Source organism: Hyla sarda, chromosome 1, assembly GCF_029499605.1.
Source record: "Hyla sarda isolate aHylSar1 chromosome 1, aHylSar1.hap1, whole genome shotgun sequence".
NCBI lineage: Eukaryota > Metazoa > Chordata > Amphibia > Anura > Hylidae > Hyla > Hyla sarda.
Genome location: NC_079189.1, coordinates 144204354 through 144224412, shown reverse-complemented (window position 1 = coordinate 144224412; position 20059 = coordinate 144204354). Strand labels below are relative to the sequence as shown.

General features: G+C 41.3%; 1 protein-coding gene across 3 annotated transcripts in view; it reads left to right on the top strand.

The window, feature by feature from the left end:
* The window catches only part of FHIP1A (FHF complex subunit HOOK interacting protein 1A), a 260100-nt gene that overhangs the window by 122219 nt on the left and 117822 nt on the right, over positions 1-20059 (top strand). For all 3 annotated transcript variants that reach the window (XM_056562809.1, XM_056562813.1, XM_056562814.1), the window contains 2 exons: positions 2564-2782; positions 12629-13255. In XM_056562809.1, the coding sequence (XP_056418784.1) occupies positions 2681-2782; positions 12629-13255 (729 nt within the window). In that variant the 5' untranslated portion in view covers positions 2564-2680. The remainder of the gene's footprint in view (positions 1-2563; positions 2783-12628; positions 13256-20059) is intronic.

Below are 20059 nucleotides of genomic sequence, written 5' to 3'. Positions count from 1 at the left end.
TTACGCAAGGACCCGGAGCGCTCGCGGCGTTCTCCTCTCTGCAGCGCCCCGGTCAGACCCGCTGACCGGAAGCGCTGCACTGACACTGCCGGCGGGGATGCGATCCGCATAGCGGGACACGCCAGCTCGTGGGTCGCATCCCAATCTACTCACCTGTCCCGTTCCCCGGCTGTCACGTCCTGGCGTGCGTGGCTCCGCTCTTTAGGGCGCGCGCGCGCCAGCTCTCTGCGATTTAAAGGGCCAGTGCGCCACTGATTGGCGCCTGGCCCAATTAGTGCTCACACCTGTGTCCTCTCTATATAACCTCACTTCCCCTTCCCAGCATTGCCAGATCTTGTTGCCTTGTGCCAGTGAAAGCGTTTTGTGTATGTTCCTAGCCTGTGTTCCAGACCTTCTGCTGTTGCCCCTGACTACGACCCTTGCTGCCTGCCCTGACCTGCTACGTCTGACCTTGCTCTTGCCTTGTCCTTCTGTACCACGCCAGTGTCAGCAGTCAGTGAGGTTGAGCCGCTACCATTGGACACGACCTGGTTGCTACCGCCGCAGCAAGACCATCCCGCTTTGCGGTCGGCTCTGGTGAATACCAGTAGCAACTTAGAACCGGTCCACCTCACTGACACAGAGGATCCACCATCAGTATCCTCACAGATCCTGACAGTAGATCCAGGCATGGATCCCGCTGAGGTCCCGCTGCCAAGTCTCGCTGACCTATCCACGGTGGTCGCCCAGCAATCCCAACAGATCGCCCAACAAGGACAGCAGCTGTCGCAGTTGACCGCCATGCTACAGCAACTTCTGCCACAGCTATAGCAGAAGGTGCAGGAGCAGTCTCCTCCGCCAGCTCCTGCACCTCCCCCGCAGCGAGTGGCCGCTCCTAGCCTCCACTTGTGCCTGCCGGACAAATTTGATGGGGACTCTAAACTCTGCCGTGGTTTCCTGTCTCAATGTTCCCTACACTTGGAGATGTTGTCGGACCAATTTCCCACAGAACGGTCTAAGGTGGCTTTCGTAGTTAGTCTTCTGTCTGTTAAGGCCTTGTCATGGGCCACACTGCTCTGGGACCGCAATGATCCTGCCACAGCCACTGTCCAGGCCTTCTTCGCTGAAGTCCGTAGTGTCTTCGAGGAGCCAGCCTGGGCCTCCTCTGCCGAGACTGCTTTGCTGAACCTAGTCCAAGGAAGTTCTTCCGTAGGCGAATACGCCATCCAGTTTCGTACCCTCGCCTCAGAGCTAGCCTGGAACAATGAGGCCCTCTGCGCGACATTCAAGAAAGGCTTATCCAGCAACATCAAAGATGTACTGGCCACACGAGAAATTCCTGCTAACCTGTCTGAACTTATCCATTTGGCCACCCGCATCGACATGCGTTTTTCTGAAAGACACCAGGAGCTCCGCCAGGAAAAGGACCTTGATCTCTGGGCACCTCTCTCCCAGTATCCTTTGCAATCCACCCCTGTGCCTCCCGCCGAGGAGGCTATGCAAGTGGACTGGTCTCGTCTGACCCATGAAGAGAGGTCTCGTGACCAGGTGTGTGGTATGCATTTATGAGGGCAGAAAAATGTGCTACAGTATGCTTAACAAAACATATTTTAGTAAAACACCAGCCGGTGATTACTTATGCCTGGACTTTCACGGTACCTAGGCCCTTGACAGATTAACAAGTACAAAATAGTACACTACTTAGATGTACGTATGTGGTATGCACTTATGAGGGTAGAAAAATGCACTACAGTACGCTTAAAAAAAACAGATTTTTGCACAACACCAGCAGTACACATCAGTGCTGCAGCACAAAAAAGCTGTGTCAACACAAAATTGCACTCTGTCACAGACTATTAGGAATGGACTGCTGTGTATTATCAGCAGATGATTTGTTGTGGAACAAAGTTGCCGAATATATAGGGCTGTGACATCGCAGGGGTGACTGGCTGCTGCATCCTGCATGTGATTCAGGGTCATCCCGCCTACTTCCCTTCCCATGTCCTGACATGTGGATCCGCCATTTTAGATGCCCTTGAGCCTGGATCACAGTAAATGTAGTTTAATGAAACGATTCGTGCGATAGAATCGCAGCGATATTCACATTTGTTGCGAGTCTAATATTTCGTGAAATTCGTAACAAATTCGGGTTCGTCAGCCGATTTGCTCATCTCTAATTGCCATATATTGTTATGAAATTTACATTTTGCTTTAGTTAGAATATAGATAGTTTTTACATGTCCTTTTATTCTTCATGGTTTATCACTTTTAAGGAATATAGGAGTATAAATAAACTACTACATAAAATGTAACAATCTTATAACAGATTTGCTCCATAAGGTCAGCACAGAACTGTATTCTTTGAGTGAACATGAATGGAATCATCTGTTGAATAAAAATCTCCCTGATCTGTACCTTTATTTTACATGGCAATACCTGGTTGCTAGGTGACATTCAGCCTTCATGCTTAGACTTCAAGGTCTACATGAGTAAGCACAAATCGATACTGTGTGCTTGTATGGAGCTGAAAGCAGAGACGTGATGACAAGTATATGATATGCCATTTGTTTCTGTCTTTACACAGGAGCGCAACAGGTGTAACCCTACACAAAAGTAACATTCTGAAGACAATGACCTAAGGAACACAGACAAAAGCTGAGCATGGCTTAGTGAAGCAAGTCAACTGTGTACAAGACACACCATGGCACAGATCTTCAGTGTCAGCAAGTCTCGCCAAAGTATCGACCTGCAGGGAGTGGACCCAGAGACGTGTGCTATAGTATTTAAGAACCACTGGGCTCAGGTAACGTGATTCAGGAGGGGCTTTGTTTTGCAGCTTACACTTTGTTAACTCAATTCTGACTGCACATAAGAAAGTGTTAAGCTAACAGAAGGGTGTGACAGCAAAATATTAGGTATATCATAATGTTTAATTTTCTCTTTTTGTAAATTGAAAAACACACATATGAACCTGACATTATATGTACGGAAAATTGAATGTGCAAATTCAACCAGTCTCACAGTGGGAGGAGCCAAAGCAGATCATGTAATCTCTCAGAAAGTAAAATACACAACAGAGCTTTGACGCCTCAGGTAAATGAAATATTTACTTAGTCTCATTGAGCCCATGTTTTCCAATGGCACACCTGGGGCACCAGGATTAACAGGATTATGAAGAATAGTTTACCATGGTGGTATTTGTTTTTTTCTGCAGCAAGAAATGACATATGAATTAAAGGGGATCTGTCAGTTTTAGTTGCTACTAAGGGCTCGCTCACACTGAGGAAATTCAGTGAGGAAAATTATTATACCTATTTGGCATGGATATAAGTGTCATCCCATTGACAAACTGTGATTTCCTGGCGGATTCTGTCAGCAGATTGAATATGTTTAATCTTCCACCAGAATTTAGATCCAAATTAGAAGTTAAGTGAAGAATTAAGTGAAGTTAAGAATTGAAATTCTGCTGTGTGAATGGAGCGCTACAAACTGTACCTTTCTCGAAGCTGATGCTGGTTATGAAACTTATGATTACAGTGACCCCCCGACCTACAATGGCCCCGACATACGATCATTTCAACATACGATGGCCTCTCTATGTTGGGGCCATCGCATAAACGGCTATCCGGCAGACCTGACTGCTTCAGCTGCCACCGGATAGCCGTTGACGGTGCCCCGTGTGGTCCGCTGACGATCACTTACCTGTCCTCGGGGCTCCGGCGCGTCCTCTTCGGGATCCCCTGCATGGTCGGCACTCTCTATCGTCGTCATTCAAAAGGAGCAGTGTGCGTAGCGACGTGATGGTGGCGACGGAGAGCGAGGATGCCGGGGAAGCAGAGGCCTTGCCGGGGCGTCGGGGACACCCCGGGAACGCGGCGATAGCGATGGAAGGCGACATCCATGGCAGCGGTGACGAGCGGTGACGTCCGGAGCGGCGGGGACAGATGAGTACAACTTCCTCTACCAGTGGTCTTCAACCTGCGGACCTCCAGATGTTGCAAAACTACAACTCCCAGCATGCCCGGACAGCCAACATGCTGGGTGTTTTAGTTTTGCAACATCTGGAGGTCCGCAGTTTGTAGACCACTGTCCTATACTTTACATTGCACAGATCCCTCAACATACAATGGTTTCAACAAACGATGGTCCGTTTGGAACGGATTACCATCGTATGTTGAGAGACCACTGTATTTTTTAGCCAAGTGTCAAGGAGATGGGGTAGAGATGCTCAAGTGCCATAGCCTGGCATGCCTTCTCACTTACCTCCACCTCCAAGCCCCTGATTGACTGACATACAGGGCTTTTCACATGAGAATCCCAGCTCCATCTCCTTAACACTTGACTGATAAATAAAAAGGACAGTTTACAGGCCCGCCGAGTGAATTTGAATATTCTTGGTCGCTGGTCATGTGAGCGCTTGCGCCTACTGAGCACTCACATGACCAGTGATCATGAATATTCAAATTCACCGGGCGGGCCTGCCTCCAGTGAGCAATTTACAGAAGATAGAAGTGGACTTCGAAGGGACTCCATGCCGGACTGGAGGTACGTATTTAATTCACTGACCCCGCATCTGTCTCCTGTTCACCCACACTATAACCCAGTGTTTTGGGTTTAGTGTGGGTGAATAGGATTACCGTTTTTCTTTAAGATAGAAAACCTGAACTGTGATTGGTCACTGTAGGCAAAACTTTTCCAGTTTTCCTCTTTTTTTGAGCTGTAAACCATCTGTTCTTGGGAGGTTTTACACAAAATTTACCAAACTACTGTGTGTGAACATAACTGTAGGCTACATTCACACCTAGTCATACCTCCCAACTTTTGCTGAGAGCAAAGAGGGATAAGCCATGCCCCTAAACACACTCACAACCACACCCCTAACCACGCCCTTAGTCACATCCCAACCATGCCTGCAGCTGCAGAATGGGAATACCACTTTAGCAGCAATAATTTTGTCAATCTGTCACCCAAGTTTAGGAGAATGTCCTATACTGACAGACTGACATCCACTCCCATCATTACCACTACAGACCATATAAATGATTACATACAGTTATATCAGATGACTGACAACAACCCCCATCATTACCACAACAGACCATATAAATGATTACAGTTATGTGAGGTGACATCTTCTCTGATCGGAGTCGTTAACTTTCCCTTTTCTTCTCCAGCTTAGACAGCCATGATGTTTTCTTCTGGCTAGGAATCATCTCTGGAGAACATGGTGGAAAAAAAAATGTTTAGCCTCCACACTTTTACAATAACTATAATGCCTCAAACTGTAATAAGGCTCCCCCTTGGTAGAATGGGTAGCAGCAGATGTCCTCCACATTAGGTAGGCAACAGATGTCCCCCACATTAGGTAGGCAGCAGATGTCCTCCATAGCAGGTTGACAGCAGCTGTCCCCCACATTAGGTAGGCATCAGATTCCCCCCACATAGTAGGCAACAGATTCTTCCCATAGTAGGCGGCAGAGTCCCCCATAGTAGGTGGCAGAGTACCCCCATAGTAGACGGCAGAGTCCCCCCATAGTAGGCAGCAGTTCCCCCCTTTAGTAGGCAGCAGTTTCCCCCATAGTAGGTAGCAGTTTCCCCTATAGTAGGCAGAAGGAGTTTACCCCAAAGTAGGCAGCACAACCCATATATTAGGCAGCAGTACCCCTATATTAGGCAGCAGTGTCCCCATAGAAGGCAGCAGTATCCACCATAGTAGGCAGCGGCAGTTTCCCCCATAGTAGGCAGCAGCAGTTTTCCCCATGGTAGGCAGCAGCAGCATAGTAGGCAGCACTACCCATATATTAGACAGCACTACCCATACATTAGGCAGCAGTACCCCTATATTAGGCAGCAGTGTCCCCCATAGTAGGCAGCAATACCCTCATAGTAGGCAGCACTACCCTCATATTAGGCATCAATCTCCCCATAGCAGGCAGCAGCATTTCCCCCATAGTATGCAGCACTACCCATATATTAGGCAGCAGTACCCCTATATTAGGCAACAGTGTCCCCCCATAGTAGTCAGCAGTACCCCCATAGTAGGCAGCAGACCCCCATTTAGTAGGCAGCAGTTTCCCTCATAGTATATAGCAGTTTCCCTTATAGTAGGCATCACTTCCCCCATATTAGGCAGCAGTTCCCCTATAGTAGGCAGCGGCAGTTTACCCCCATAGTAGGCAGCAGCAGTTTTTTCGAAGTAGGCAACAGTACCCCTATATTGGGCAGCAGTGTCCCCCATAGTAGGCAGCAGCAGTTCCCCCACAGAAGACAGCAGCAGTTTACCCCTATATTAGGCAGCAGTACCCCTATATTAGGCAGCGGTGTCCACCATAGTAGGCAGCAGCAGTTCCCCATAGTAGGCAGCAGCAGTTTCCCCAATAGTAAGCAGCAGCAGAAGCAGCAGTTCCACACCCCCTCCCCCTCATACTTACCTCCTACGGCTCTTCTGTCATCTTCCCGTTGGCTTCTGCAGCTCCCTCAGGGCCACCTCTTCTTTCTTCTTCCTCTGTGCTCTGGGTCTTATGATGTCATTTGTGCACCGGAGCCGCCGCTTGTCTGCTGGCTTACTGTAGCCACGGGCACAAGAGTGATTAACAGGGTTAAGAACCAATGGCTCTTCACTCTGTCAAACTTACCACCAAGTGAAACATTTAACTGTAGATGCCTCAAAAGTGGGAATGTCCGGCCGGATCTGGGATAGTTGGGAGGTATGCCTAGTGCCCCTGTTGCAGGTTCCATTAAAAATACAAAAAAACAACATAGTGCAACATGCCAGGCTCTGATGGAAACCCTACCAACCCATTAAAGTCATTGTGTTCACAACTAATATACAGTATAGAATGTAAAGGATCTGCTGGTCTTCTTTTGTCATTCTGATCCAATGACTATGCAGAACAACAGAAAAACAATGTTGATGTCAATGCAGCCTATGGGTACGTTTACACATTGATAACTCACAGTGGGTTTCATGCTGCAAGAAGCTGCTTTGAGTTCCGCTACCATTTACTTTAATAGGTCTGCGAGAAAATCTACAATAGTGGCAGAAACCTGTTGTGAGTTATCAAAGTGTGAATGTACCCTAACCCCTTCCCACCCCAGGTCATATGCATACTTCTCAGTTGCTGACATGTTTGCTCTACTGGACGTATGCATACGTTCTGGCGATATCCTTCTCAGCGTGATGCACTGTAGGAGATCGCCGGCGGGACACAGATTTACTGTAGCATAGCAAGTGAAAAATCTAAAAATAAAAGCTTTTTCAATAAATTAATAAAATGTAAAAAAAACTATAAAATAAGTGCTCATTTCCCAATAAATCCCTATATTATCTCACACACGCACACAAAAAAAAATGCCCAAACCTATGCATAATAGGTATTGCTACCTTCATAATGACTTGAACAATAAAACTATAATGTTATTTATCCCGTACGGTGAACAACATAAAAAAGTAAAAAAGAAACAACAAAAAAGTGCAAAATCATTAACTTTGGTTAAAAACGTGGAGTAAAAAATATCAAATGATAGCGTGAATCACCAAAATGGCACAAATAAAAAGTACAGCTTGTCCCACAAAAAAATAAGCCCTCACTTAATGATGTTGGACGAAAAATAAAAAGTTATGGCTGTCAGAACATGGCAACACAAAAAAGGCAAAAAACAAGGTTTTTTTTGTGAATGTGAAAAGAACATGGCTATATAAATTACGTTTCACCATAATTTTACCGACTCACAGAATAAAAATAATATAATTTTTACCGGACAGTGAATGGCATAAAAACATTTTTGGGGAGTTTTCCAATAGTTTTTAAGCTTTTTTGCAGTACAGAAATTAGAGTGTACAGATGTTACATATATATGAATAAGATTTCTATGAATATTTTGCGTTTAGATATGTAGCGTCTTAGGACACTCTATATCCAAATGCTGAATTTATCTTAGTATTCAATATGCATGGTATTTTTCTTTTTTAAATGTTTTTTACAATTTACAAAAGAAAATAGAGTACTCAGTCCTCAGCACAACCCAAAAATATTTGTACGGGGGATTTATGGTATAGTATAGAAAAGAATAATGGACTTCCAGACAGAAGTGTAATTATAAAATTTTATACCAAAAAATATCAGTGATATTTTTTGGTATAAAATTTTATAATTACACTTTTGGTCTGGAAGTCCATTATTCTTTTCCATACTATACCATAAATCCACCGTACAAATATTTTTGGGTTGTGCTGAGGACTGAGTACTCTATTTTCTATTGTATATTTTTCCATTAATTCTCTATTTGGATGAGAGAATATCTCAGTTAACCTCGCATATTTTTTCTGTGAGCTACACTCATCTATACAATTCTTTTTTTCAACTTACCTTGAATAAGAAGAAAATGCTCAATTGCTACATACGTATGATAGCAGTTGAGGAGAGCAGACGTGGGGGGCTAACAATTTTGTAAATGGTGCCCTTGATTTGCTCAGTAATTGCCCAATTTGTCTCTTATAGAGCTAAACTCCCACACTGTATACAGCTCTTATAGAACATAATGATGGGGATAGAATGATATCGTACTCTTATTTGTGGATTCTAGCTAGCAACTGATACATTTGATTTGTGCATTTTAATTTTGCACATTTTGTAATCATTGTATAAACAGATTCCCAAGTACACATGGGTATTATAAGATAAGCAAAATAAATACATGATGTGGAGGGGGTAGAAGAAGGCTTATGCATAGTAGAGATGGTAATGCAGTGCAGCAGATGTTGTGCTTGCTAATCGCAGCATACCTCATGTAAAATCAAGAACGTTTTAATGAGTTTATATAAGAGGAAGGTTTTACAACAGATAAAAGGTGATTTAATGTGATACTAACCACAGCAAAACTCCATAGTGAGATAAAAAATATAATTAAAGTAGTGCACTATTTCCGTATAATAATGAATAATTTCCCTAAATATATTTAAATACAAATCTCCAAATTTTCATAGGTAAGAAAATATATTTATTGGACAGTTGTGCAGATTATCTTTAGTTTTGAGAATATTTATCATTCTGGAGTCCACCTATTGTCTACAAAGAAAGAAAGCATTTTCAGAAATATCCCTGTAATTTAACCCACTGTGGACGTAGCATATTTTGGTGACTTTATTTAATTTTGCATTCCTGCATTTGGAGAGATGTCATTTTTCCAATGAAGTTGCTGTGTGAGAGCTTTTTTTTTGTTTTTTGTTTTTTCGGCTCAATTTCATTTTTCTGTGGCACCATTTTGGGGTACATTTGATATTAGGCAGAGTTTGTGAGCACATTTTTCCATATATAATTTTGCCAGTGCTGGACAGTTGCAGGGAATCATATATGAAGACACCCATGTTAATGTTTCTGGGAATTTAATCACTGTGAAATTCAAGTTTTAGATGTGCCCACAAGTGTCCTGGAGGCATGACCCAGCTGCTGAAATCCTGCTTACTGTGCGGTCAAGTTCAAATTGCCCAAAGAGGAGGGGGAGGAGTCTAGCACAGTGTTGGCTCCTCATTGGCCAGGCCAAGATTTCAGGGCATTTGCTGGTCTGAATAAAACTTCCCAGCATTTTCCGAGCAGTTGTCCAGCACTAGTTGTGGTTTTATATGGAACATGATGAGGACAAATTTCCTTTTTTTTTTTCGTGTGCATCTACATGCAGATCATTGTTTTTGCTGAAATGTGTATGGATGAGGCATTGTTCAAGCAGGCTTGTGTATATCTGGTTTTCCCACAGAGAATGCATGGAGCATGCTACTCCATGCACAGTGAGAGATGGGCCCTCTGGTTCTGGAGATCACGGAGGTCTCAGCGTTCAGACCACCCACAATCAGACACTTATCTCACATCCTGCGGATAGGGAATGCTTTTAAAAGTAGTGGGGTACCCCTTTAAAATTAACAGATGTGACCCATTCATTTACATAGGCCTGTCTCCAGAGATGTAACTAGAAGCTCCTGGGCCCTAATACAAAATCTGTAACAGGGCAGGGCCTCTACCTACTATGACTTGATTAAACAAAATGTTGTTGTCCTATTTGGCAGAGAATCCAAGTGTGGCTATTACCTCTACACCCACATAAATAGACCCCTGCCTGCATCTCAAAAAAATTGTTACTTTGAACTGATGTCTCCTAAGGGAATGTTCACAAATTTGCCCCCTATTCCAAACCTGACATGTTTTGTCGGGTTGTGTGCCAGATTCTACCAGAAATTCTGTCTGCGCCATAATTTGCACCAGAATTGAAAAAAAAAAACAGACGAACTCTACATTTTACTAAGAAAACCCCAAAAATCGTGGCTGTCAGGAAAGGGGGTGTGGTCACAGAAAAGGGGCATGTTCACAACATTTTCACAAAAACCAAACATATTTACTAAGGTTTCCACAAAGCATGTGTAAAAAAAGCAAAATGTAGGGAAACCTTAGTAAATATCGTGGAAAAATAAATTGTAGGGCAATAAACCCACAAAGAAACCTACACTCCACTCTTAGTAAATTAGGGCCATTGTGGTTGAGGTAAAGCTCGGAACCCCATAGAAACGGCATTTAAAGGTAAAGCTGCTTGGCCAATAACCACATTGCAAAACCGGTGCAATTTGCTTTAACCCCTTAAGGACACATGACGTACTGGAACCTCAAGGTGCAGCATTGATCGCTGTGCCGCGCGCTATTAATCCTTTAGACGCGGCGTTCAAAGTTGAACGCCGCGTCTCAAGTGAAACTGAAACCATGCCGGTTAGCTCAGTGGGCTGTTCGGGATAGCCGCGGCGAAATCACGGCATCCCGAACAGCTTACAGGACCGCAGGAGGGCCCCTACCTGCCTCCTCGCTGTCCGATCGCCGAATGACTGCTCGGTGCCTGAGATCCAGGCATGAGCAGTCAAGCGGCAGAATCATAGATCACTGGTTTCTTATGAGAAACCAGTGATCAATGTGAAAGATCAGTGTGTGCAGTGTTATAGGTCCCTATGGGACCTATAACACTGCAAAAAAAAAGTGAAAAAAAAAGTGAATAAATATCATTTAACCCCTTCCCTATTAAAAGTTTGAATCACCCCCCTTTTCCCAAAAAAAAACACAGTGTAAATAAAAAGAAAAAGAAACATATATGGTATCGCCGCGTGCGGAAATGTCCGAATTATAAAAATATATCGTTAATTAAACCGCACGGTCAATGGCGTGCGCGCAAAAAAATTCCAAATTCCAAAATAGTGCATTTTTTATATTGTGAAAAAATGGCCCCGTTAAAAACTTCAGATCACGGCGCAAAAAATGAGCCCTTATACCGCCCCATACACGGAAAAATAAAAAATGTATAGGGGTCAGAAATGACAATTTTAAACGTATTAATTTTCCTGCATGAAGTTATAATTTTTTCCAGAAGTACGACAAAATCAAACCTATATAAGTAGGGTATCATTTTAACCATATGGACCTACAGAATAAATATCAGGTGTCATTTTTACCGAAAAATGTACTACGTAGAAACGGAAGCTCCCAAAATTTACAAAACGTTTTTTTTTTCAATTTTGTCTCACAATGATTTTTTTTTTCCGTTTCACCGTAGATTTTTAGGCAAAATGACTAACATTATTACAAAGTAGAATTGGTGGCGCAAAAAATAAGCCATCATATGGATTTTTAGGTGCAAAATTGAAAGAGTTATGATTTTTGAAAGGCAAGGAGCAAAAAACGAAAATGCAAAAACGGAAAAACCCCCGGTTAAGAATGTGTGTGCTTTTGCTGTGTGCACGCCCATACAACATGTGAACATAAAGTAAAAATAAGTTTAAAAAACACTGCCTCAAGTTGTTTCTGTGCATTATCTGTATAGCTCATATAAATAGAAGATAGCATTAAAAGCAATGCAGGCATTTGCATCCCCCTAGCTTAATTTTCTATTTTAATTTGTTGTTGAGTAGTATGGGAATTATATACTACTTTAATGTACAATTTCCATTTTCCTTGTAGATCTAATAGGAATATATAAAGAGGAATGCAATACAATTAGCTCCCTCTTTTTGACAATTTTACATTTATAGCTTTGATACTTATGTGTTTCTTATATAGAAGAAGTTAGCCAGCTCAAAAAGGCAATTACAGTAGTTGCCCCAAGTCTCATTTCAACTAACTATAGTCTACTAATATGAGAAACGCAATTATGCATAACAAAACAATGGCTACAGGTAATAAATTGCGGTAGTTAGGGTTTGTTTTCTATAAAGTCCATTTTAAAGATATGAAGACATCTGTCCATTTACACATAGGTCAGGGGTAGATCTAGCATTTTTAACAAATGTTATGCGGCTCTGGGACTATTTGGCTCCTGTTCACCAATTGACAAAATAATGCAAATGAAAGTTTGCAGCATTGTGATTGCACAGTGGTGATTTTATGTGATCACTGAGAGTGGTTTAGATTAAGCTTCATTAAGATTATTGCTCGTTCTAAAGCATGCTTTTCTTTCCTATGCTGCGTAAGCTGATGTTTAAATTGTGTTTTTTTCTCCCTATAAACTGCTTCAAGGCAATTTCTCATTAACAATAATATTATAAACACTATAGAGTTTCCAAGAATTGTGCTAACTGTGAAACCGCTGTTTTCATTTTCATATGATGATTGTTTTCTCCTAGGTCCAACGCATTTTGGAAAAACATGACCCCTTCAAGAACTCCCATGCACGATACGGCGCGATTTCTTCAGATGAAGCTAGCGCTGTGCAGAATTATGTGGAACACATGATCTTGCTTTTAATTGAAGAGCGGGTGAAAGATGCTGCTATGGGGCCTATTCTGGAGTTTGTGGTATCGGAGAATATTATGGAGAAACTGTTTTTATGGAGTCTCAGGAGAGAATTTACAGACGAGACTAAGTTTGAGCAACTTAGGATGTATGAGCTATTGGTTACTCAGTCTCACCAGCCTTTGCTACATCACAAGCCTATTTTGAAACCATTGATGATGCTACTAAGCACATGTTCCTCAACAACAGCTCCAAATGTAGAAACCAAACTGGTTGTCTTACTTAACCAACTCTGTTCAATTCTTGCCAAAGATCCATCTATCTTAGAACTCTTTTTCCACACAAGTGAAGACCAGGGAGCTGCCAACTTCCTTATATTCTCCCTGCTGATACCTTTCATCCATCGAGAAGGCACAGTGGGACAACAAGCCAGAGATGCATTGCTTTTCATCATGTCCTTGTCGGCAGAGAACAACATGGTGGCTAAACACATAGTAGAGAGCACTTACTTCTGTCCGGTGAGTGTGAAGTTCTAATAATTGTTTTACCTATAAAGTGTAGCAAAATTTGAAATTATGCAACATGTGCATTATTTCACTAAAGACCTGTATAATATAGGTTGGCGACATGAATAATATATACAGAAATTAGATGTATTTCATAAGCAGATAAATATAACCTTTTATCAGCCATCAGAGGCTGTTAAGAGGACGGCTGGGTAGTTTTTCAATGAGATTTCTTGCAGACTAAATTAAATTGTTTCTGCATTAAATTTCCATGTTAAAAGGGTATGACTCCCTATTAATGACTCCCTATTATTCTGGACTTCCTATTACTAATTGATTCTCTATAGACCTTCCAAACTTTGCTGAGATCACTGCTATTTCTTCATAAAAGATAACTTTGGATAAAGAGATAACCCCTTTAAAAAGGGTCACAGGTTACAAAACCATAGAATTTAGTTGGAAAGAACTGCCATATTTTGGCACAAAAGCACCATTTTTGGCTTAGAGTTTTCACTTTCAGCATGAGAAAAAGTGCTCCCAATTGGACCCCAATGGGGATAGTGACCAATGTGAATAATTATAATGACAATCTCTGGACAATGCTTGGATTATAGTAGTGATATATAACTTTATAAAATAACAGTTTCAGGGTAACTGCTGCAGGGTAACCAGGTATATAGTGAACCGGTCAGTAGTGATGTGCCACCTCATTTAAATATTGTTTTACATGGGTGATGCAAGAGAAGCTACAAGTTGTCCACTCTAAGGCCTGCTGCAATTGTGGAACAGATATAGTCACTACCTTTTTGCAGCTCCATTTAAACATGAAATGGGGGGGGGGGGATTAATTTAGAGAGTGGTAAGTTTTTTAAATCCCCTTACTGATACCTCTCATTCTCATTATCACATGTATTCTGGCAGTTCCTTATTTGCAAATAGAAAAGGAAGAGTGTTTGACTTTAAAGGGAACCAGTCAGCTTCCTTGTGCTATGGAGGTGAGATCCACTGTGAATCTGCAACAATATCCACACGCATGCTTCTTCTGCATAGTTGTGAGAGCTCTGCATGAAAACACTTGTACAATCAACCTGATGGGGTGTATTCATACTGAGTGCCTTGGGCAACATGAGCTGTAAATACGACACTGTGCTGCACATTGCACATGCTAAGCCCTTCCCCCCACTTCCTGTGTCCCATCCTGATCTAGCAGACAGAAGGGAGACACCTAGTGGCCAAGGTTGTAGAGCTGTTTTTCTGAGTGATTAGTGATTTATGGTAAATTAATCACATAGGTTATCACATGGAGGGAAGTTTGAAACCACATTGACCATTGAACACTACCTTTAGTTACTTAAAATGCTCCTACTGAAAGGAACAATTTGGCATATTTGAGCCCTTATCCTGCAGATAAGGTGGGTTGTTACTAAAAATTAGATTGTTTGCAAGCTAAATAGGGCTACCTGTACTTGAACATGTACTGTACAGGGCTGCTGTCTGTGTCTAACTTTGCGATTTTGGTAAAAGATTCATATTAGGAAATTACTAATGATGCAGTTCCTTATTATTAGGTTAAAAGTAGAGGTGAGTTAAAGGAGTATTCCAGTGTTTGCTAAAAAAAAAATATATATACTGCTGGGGAAAATCGAAAAAGCAATATTTACCTATCCCAGATTCTCTGTTGGTCCCACTCCGAGCGCTCTTCTCAGAAGCAGGAAAAGAAAGAAGATTGTGGGACATGACAGAGGTAAATGGAGCTGTTAGGGACAAGCAGGGCACCTTGGATAGATAAATATTTTAATTTTTTTGTCTTTGTCTATTCCCCCCCCCCCCCCCATCAACATATTGCTTTTTTTTTTTTTCTTTTCTTCAAGCAGACACTGGGATACCTGTTTAAACTACAATAACCTTGGCCGATGGATTTGATGACGATTAGTTTAGTCTGGCCAAATAAGTTCAGCCTTATAAGTACTTTTGTTTCTCAGAGAAGCCTACATTGACAGTCTGAGGTCTCCTAGAACTGTGTCCATCTTTTCTAGGGAACTAAAGCACTTTGCAAGTGGAACTAATTTGGCCAGACCAGACTAATCAACAGCCAAGCTGTTAGATTCAGATTCGGCCAAACCAATCTGTATTTTCACTAACCTCTGGTTAAAAGTGACCCAGAGTAGAACTAGTATTTTAACCGTTATATATGGGAATTTCATTTTAACAGGGTTATCCACCATAAGGTGATTTTATATCACAAATACAAAAGGAGTCATTTAGGTAGAATATAAAATATAAAATTTTATTAATTATATTAAAAACATGTAATTCATAAAACATAGGGGAAGGGGAGGATTACAACTACTGGGAGAGACTAGACAAAAGGGGCGACACTACCTGCTTGCGCATAATACATTAACACAAAAATATAAGGTGCATCACTGGTAGACAAATGCAAGGTGCATAATAGGGGCTAATACAGCTTCCATAGAGTGCATAATCATGTCTGAAAACTAGCATACATACCAAGAAACTATAGAAAAACAATGCAGCAGCAGACCCAAGCAGGAGTGACGCCACCCCAACGATCGTTTCGGCGATACCGGACGAAGGTATCGCCGAAACGATCGTTGGGGTGGCGTCACTCCTGCTTGGGTCTGCTGCTGCATTGTTTTTCTATAGTTTCTTGGTATGTATGCTGGTTTTCAGACATGATTATGCACTCTATGGAAGCTGTAATATCCCTTATTATGCACCTTATATTTGTCTACCAGTGATGCACCTTATATTTTTGTGTTAATGTATTATGCGCAAGCAGGTAGTGTCGCCCCTTTTGTCTAGTCTCCCCCAGTAGTTGTAATCCTCCCCTTCCCCTATGTTTTATGAATTACATGTTTTTAATATAATTAATAAAATTTTATATTTTATATTCTACCTAAATGACTCCTTTTGTATTTGTGGTATAACTAACTGTATTGAGATCATATATGAAGCCGCAGTCACTTTAGTGCCATTACTTTTTAGAGATCTATGATATCCTAATTATATAGCATAGGCACTATTGTTTGCATGCTGCTGATTGCATTTATATCATAAGGTGATTTTAGTATGTACCTGCCAGACAGTAATGGACATGCTTAGGAAGGATCCGCACTGGTCTTGGAGCGAAATGGCTATGTTGTGAGATTACCATAATGCTGTGTTTTTATGAACTGGGTATTTCCTGTTGGAGTTTGTTCTCTCAAACTACAAATCCCCTAGTTCCTTGTTTGTAAGTGTGAGGCCACTTTCCTCCCTCCCACACATCAACCACCCACCCATTGAAACACATATGAGCTGCATTCCATTCAAATGACCAGTGTTTTTTAACCAGGTTGCCTCCAGCTATTGCAAAAATACAATTAGTTGCAGAATGATCTCTCTCCAGGACAGGCTTCCTTTGCACACCTGACTAGTGATATCATGTCTCTGCCGCACTGCAACCTGGGAAAACCTGAGACCTGAGTAATTTTGTATGCTGGTAAAAATAAATATTGGGGTGAAAATCACAGAATTGTTAGACCACCGTCACACACAGGTACAGACACTATATTATGAACTACACTAACTTTACAGTGACTGTAGCATAGTCAAATAAAAAAAAAATCCTGGAATACCGTTTTAAGCAGTTCCCTAATGCATCAATCCCCTTAAAGGGGTGTTCCAGTTTTTTTTTTATTTTCTCTGTGTAATATGCTTCTATTACAGGAGCCACAGCCAAAACTGCTGTAGTTCAAGTCTTTTTATTTTACTGTTGTCTGACCTTTTCCAGCATTATATTAGGCCAGAGACAATATGTCATAAGTCACATGGTCTCCAGGAGGTGTGACTATGCTGCAGTGGGTGGGATAATAGTATTACTACAGTAAGTCTCTTTAACCCTGCTATCCACCCACTCATAGAAGCATAGCCACACCACATGGAGACCATGTGACTTATGACATATTGTAATGGGAAACGTCAGAAATGAAAAAAACTTGTACTACAGCACTTCTGGGTGTGGGCCCTGTGTATAAAAACAGGACAAAGCAGTGCACAGAGGTAATAGAATCATATTACAATGTATTATAACTTGGCATCATGGGCTCAAAAGGCTGAAGAAAAAAAATCCTGGATTTCTCCTTTAATTGCTCCCTTTGCAAGATAGAATGATTCAAATAATAGCATTGTAATGCTATTTCCTATTCCAAACGTGAACTCTTAGAGCGGGAGCTGTACAGACATATAAGTAATTATGACTTTGGAAGTATAATATGATGTACTAAACAATTTTTCAGTCTTTCAAGATCCTGCAGCTTCCCAGGAGGCTGACATAATACACCATTTCTTTTTGTTTACTTCATATCTGCTGCACAAATGAGATAGGTAGGAATTGACAGAAACCCTCTAGCCTACTAAACATGCCTATTTGCATATGTTTACACTGAACCTTGTGTTGCTATGGATTCTTTGTAGGACTATGTAATTATGCAGGAAGCCATGTCAGTGTGCACCTGCTTCACAAATAAAGAAGCTTAGAGGATTTGACACTTCCACCAATCACTGGTACTGGTAGGCTCAACCACAGGAAAACATTTGTGTAAAGCGTCAAGCACCTGAAATATAGTCAGATTATGGAGACATCAGCTGTAGGTCATCCAAATCAATGCATGTACTGTAGGGGTTAATATGGCTAAATCATGTAAACATTTCTCACATGCATTATATCCCAAACGGATTGCTCTACGTCTACGTGACATAAAGATAAATTGCCATTTGAAAAACCTTTTGACATGTTATCTACATGTCATAAGTTTATATGACAGCGGTCTCAGTCCTGAGACCCGCTGTGATTGCAAGTTATAAGCTGGTGAAGTGCCTGGCAGTGCACTCTTCACCCCCCAGCTGTGGGAGAACAAGTCAGACGGAGCAACCAGGGACTGAATAGCACTGCAGTGCACTTTACTGGCTAATTACTCATGGTCATAGCTGGATTTAGGACTGAGACCCACTGCGTTCAAACCTTTTGACATGTCTTGACACTTTATCAAAGGTTATATCTTCACTTAAGCACTTTATTTACCTTATTATCACACATTAATCTTCTATTTCCCTTAAGGTATAGAATTAGTTACACAGTATATAATTATTTTGATATTATTATGATAGCTATGGTGTCTACTATTAAATTCCATAGCATATATATTGTTACATTATGTTAAAGGAGTTCTGTAGTGAAATATAACCACTTACTATATAGGGGATAAGTTATAGATCGTGGGGGTCCGACCACTGGGATCCCCTGTGATCTCCTGAACGGGGCCCCAGCAGTCTGCTGGAAGGGGGTGTGCTGAAACGCCCCCTCCATGTATCCCATAGAGTGTGTTTGCCGCAGCTTCCTGTGGGGGTCACAACGGCCGCTTCCGGCATACTGCCGAGGACCCGTTCAGTTGATCATGGGGATCCCAGCGGTTGGACCCCGCAATCTATAACTTATCCCCTATTCTTTGGATATAACTTATCCCTTATCGTTTGGATAGAGGATAAGTTATATTTCACTGCACTACTCCTTTAATATTTTTATGTCATTCACTATGATAGTTATTAGGAACACAAAAACAAGGAATCCCCTTTGACAACTTGTACCGCCAATTGCTATCATGGCTCCATTGTGTCTCTACTGAACCTACCATATAAAGCAGTAACTCAAACACTGACATAGTATACAATAGAAAAAACTAAGTTCACACCACAGTGCTTAAAGGGGTATTCCAGGCCAAAACTTTTTTTTATATATCAACTGGCTCCGGAAAGTTAAACAGATTTGTAAATTACTTCTATTAAAAAAATCTTAATCCTTCCAATAGTTATTAGCTTCTGAAGTTGAGTTGCTGTTTTCTGTCTAACTGCTTTCTGATGACTCACGTCCCGGGAGCTGTGCAGTTCCTATGGGGATATTCTCCCATTATGCACAGCTCCCGGGACGTGACATCATCATTGAGCAGTTAGACAGAAAACTTCAGAAGCTAATAACTATTGGAATGATTAAGATTTTTTAATAGGAGTAATTTACAAATCTGTTTAACTTTCCGGAGCCAGTTGATATATAAAAGAAAGTTTTTGCCTGGAATACCCCTTTAAATGAATAAAAAGATATATACTTTATTAACAATCATAATAAAAACAGCTCTCAAATTCTGGATGTATGAAGACCCCAAATCAGGCCAAGCAAAAACAGAGAGGCATATATATATATATATATATATATATATATATATATATATGTATATATATATATATATATATATATATTTATAAATATGAATAATATTTAGGGAGCACCATGCTGCTGTATTGCACAATACCAAGTACCGAAGCTATAACTAATAGTCAAGCCCACCTACTTTCTCTAAACTTGTGAATGTTATTATATGTTATTAACACAAACTGTCCTAAGCTCTGTGTCATATAAAGTGCAAAAAATGTTGCCAGTGTTTCATGTATTTTTATTAAAATTTCCTCCTCGGCTGGAATTTGTTCCACACTGTTGAGTGTGCCGCTAGCAAGGAGTACATTTAGAGTATTTATTGAAGTTGGGTGTCCTTTTTGAAGTTGGGTGTCCAGTGTGTTTCTTGTTCTGAGTCTAGTGGTGTGAACAGTGCTTTTGATTTCTTGACCTGTTTAGTGTACTGACAATCAGTTAATCTGTTCATCCCCTGCATCTCCTGGTTTTGTATGCTGTATACTTATCCTCATATCTAGTCTTGTTCATTTTATCATATCTACCATTAATCTTTATCCCAGTTTCTGAAC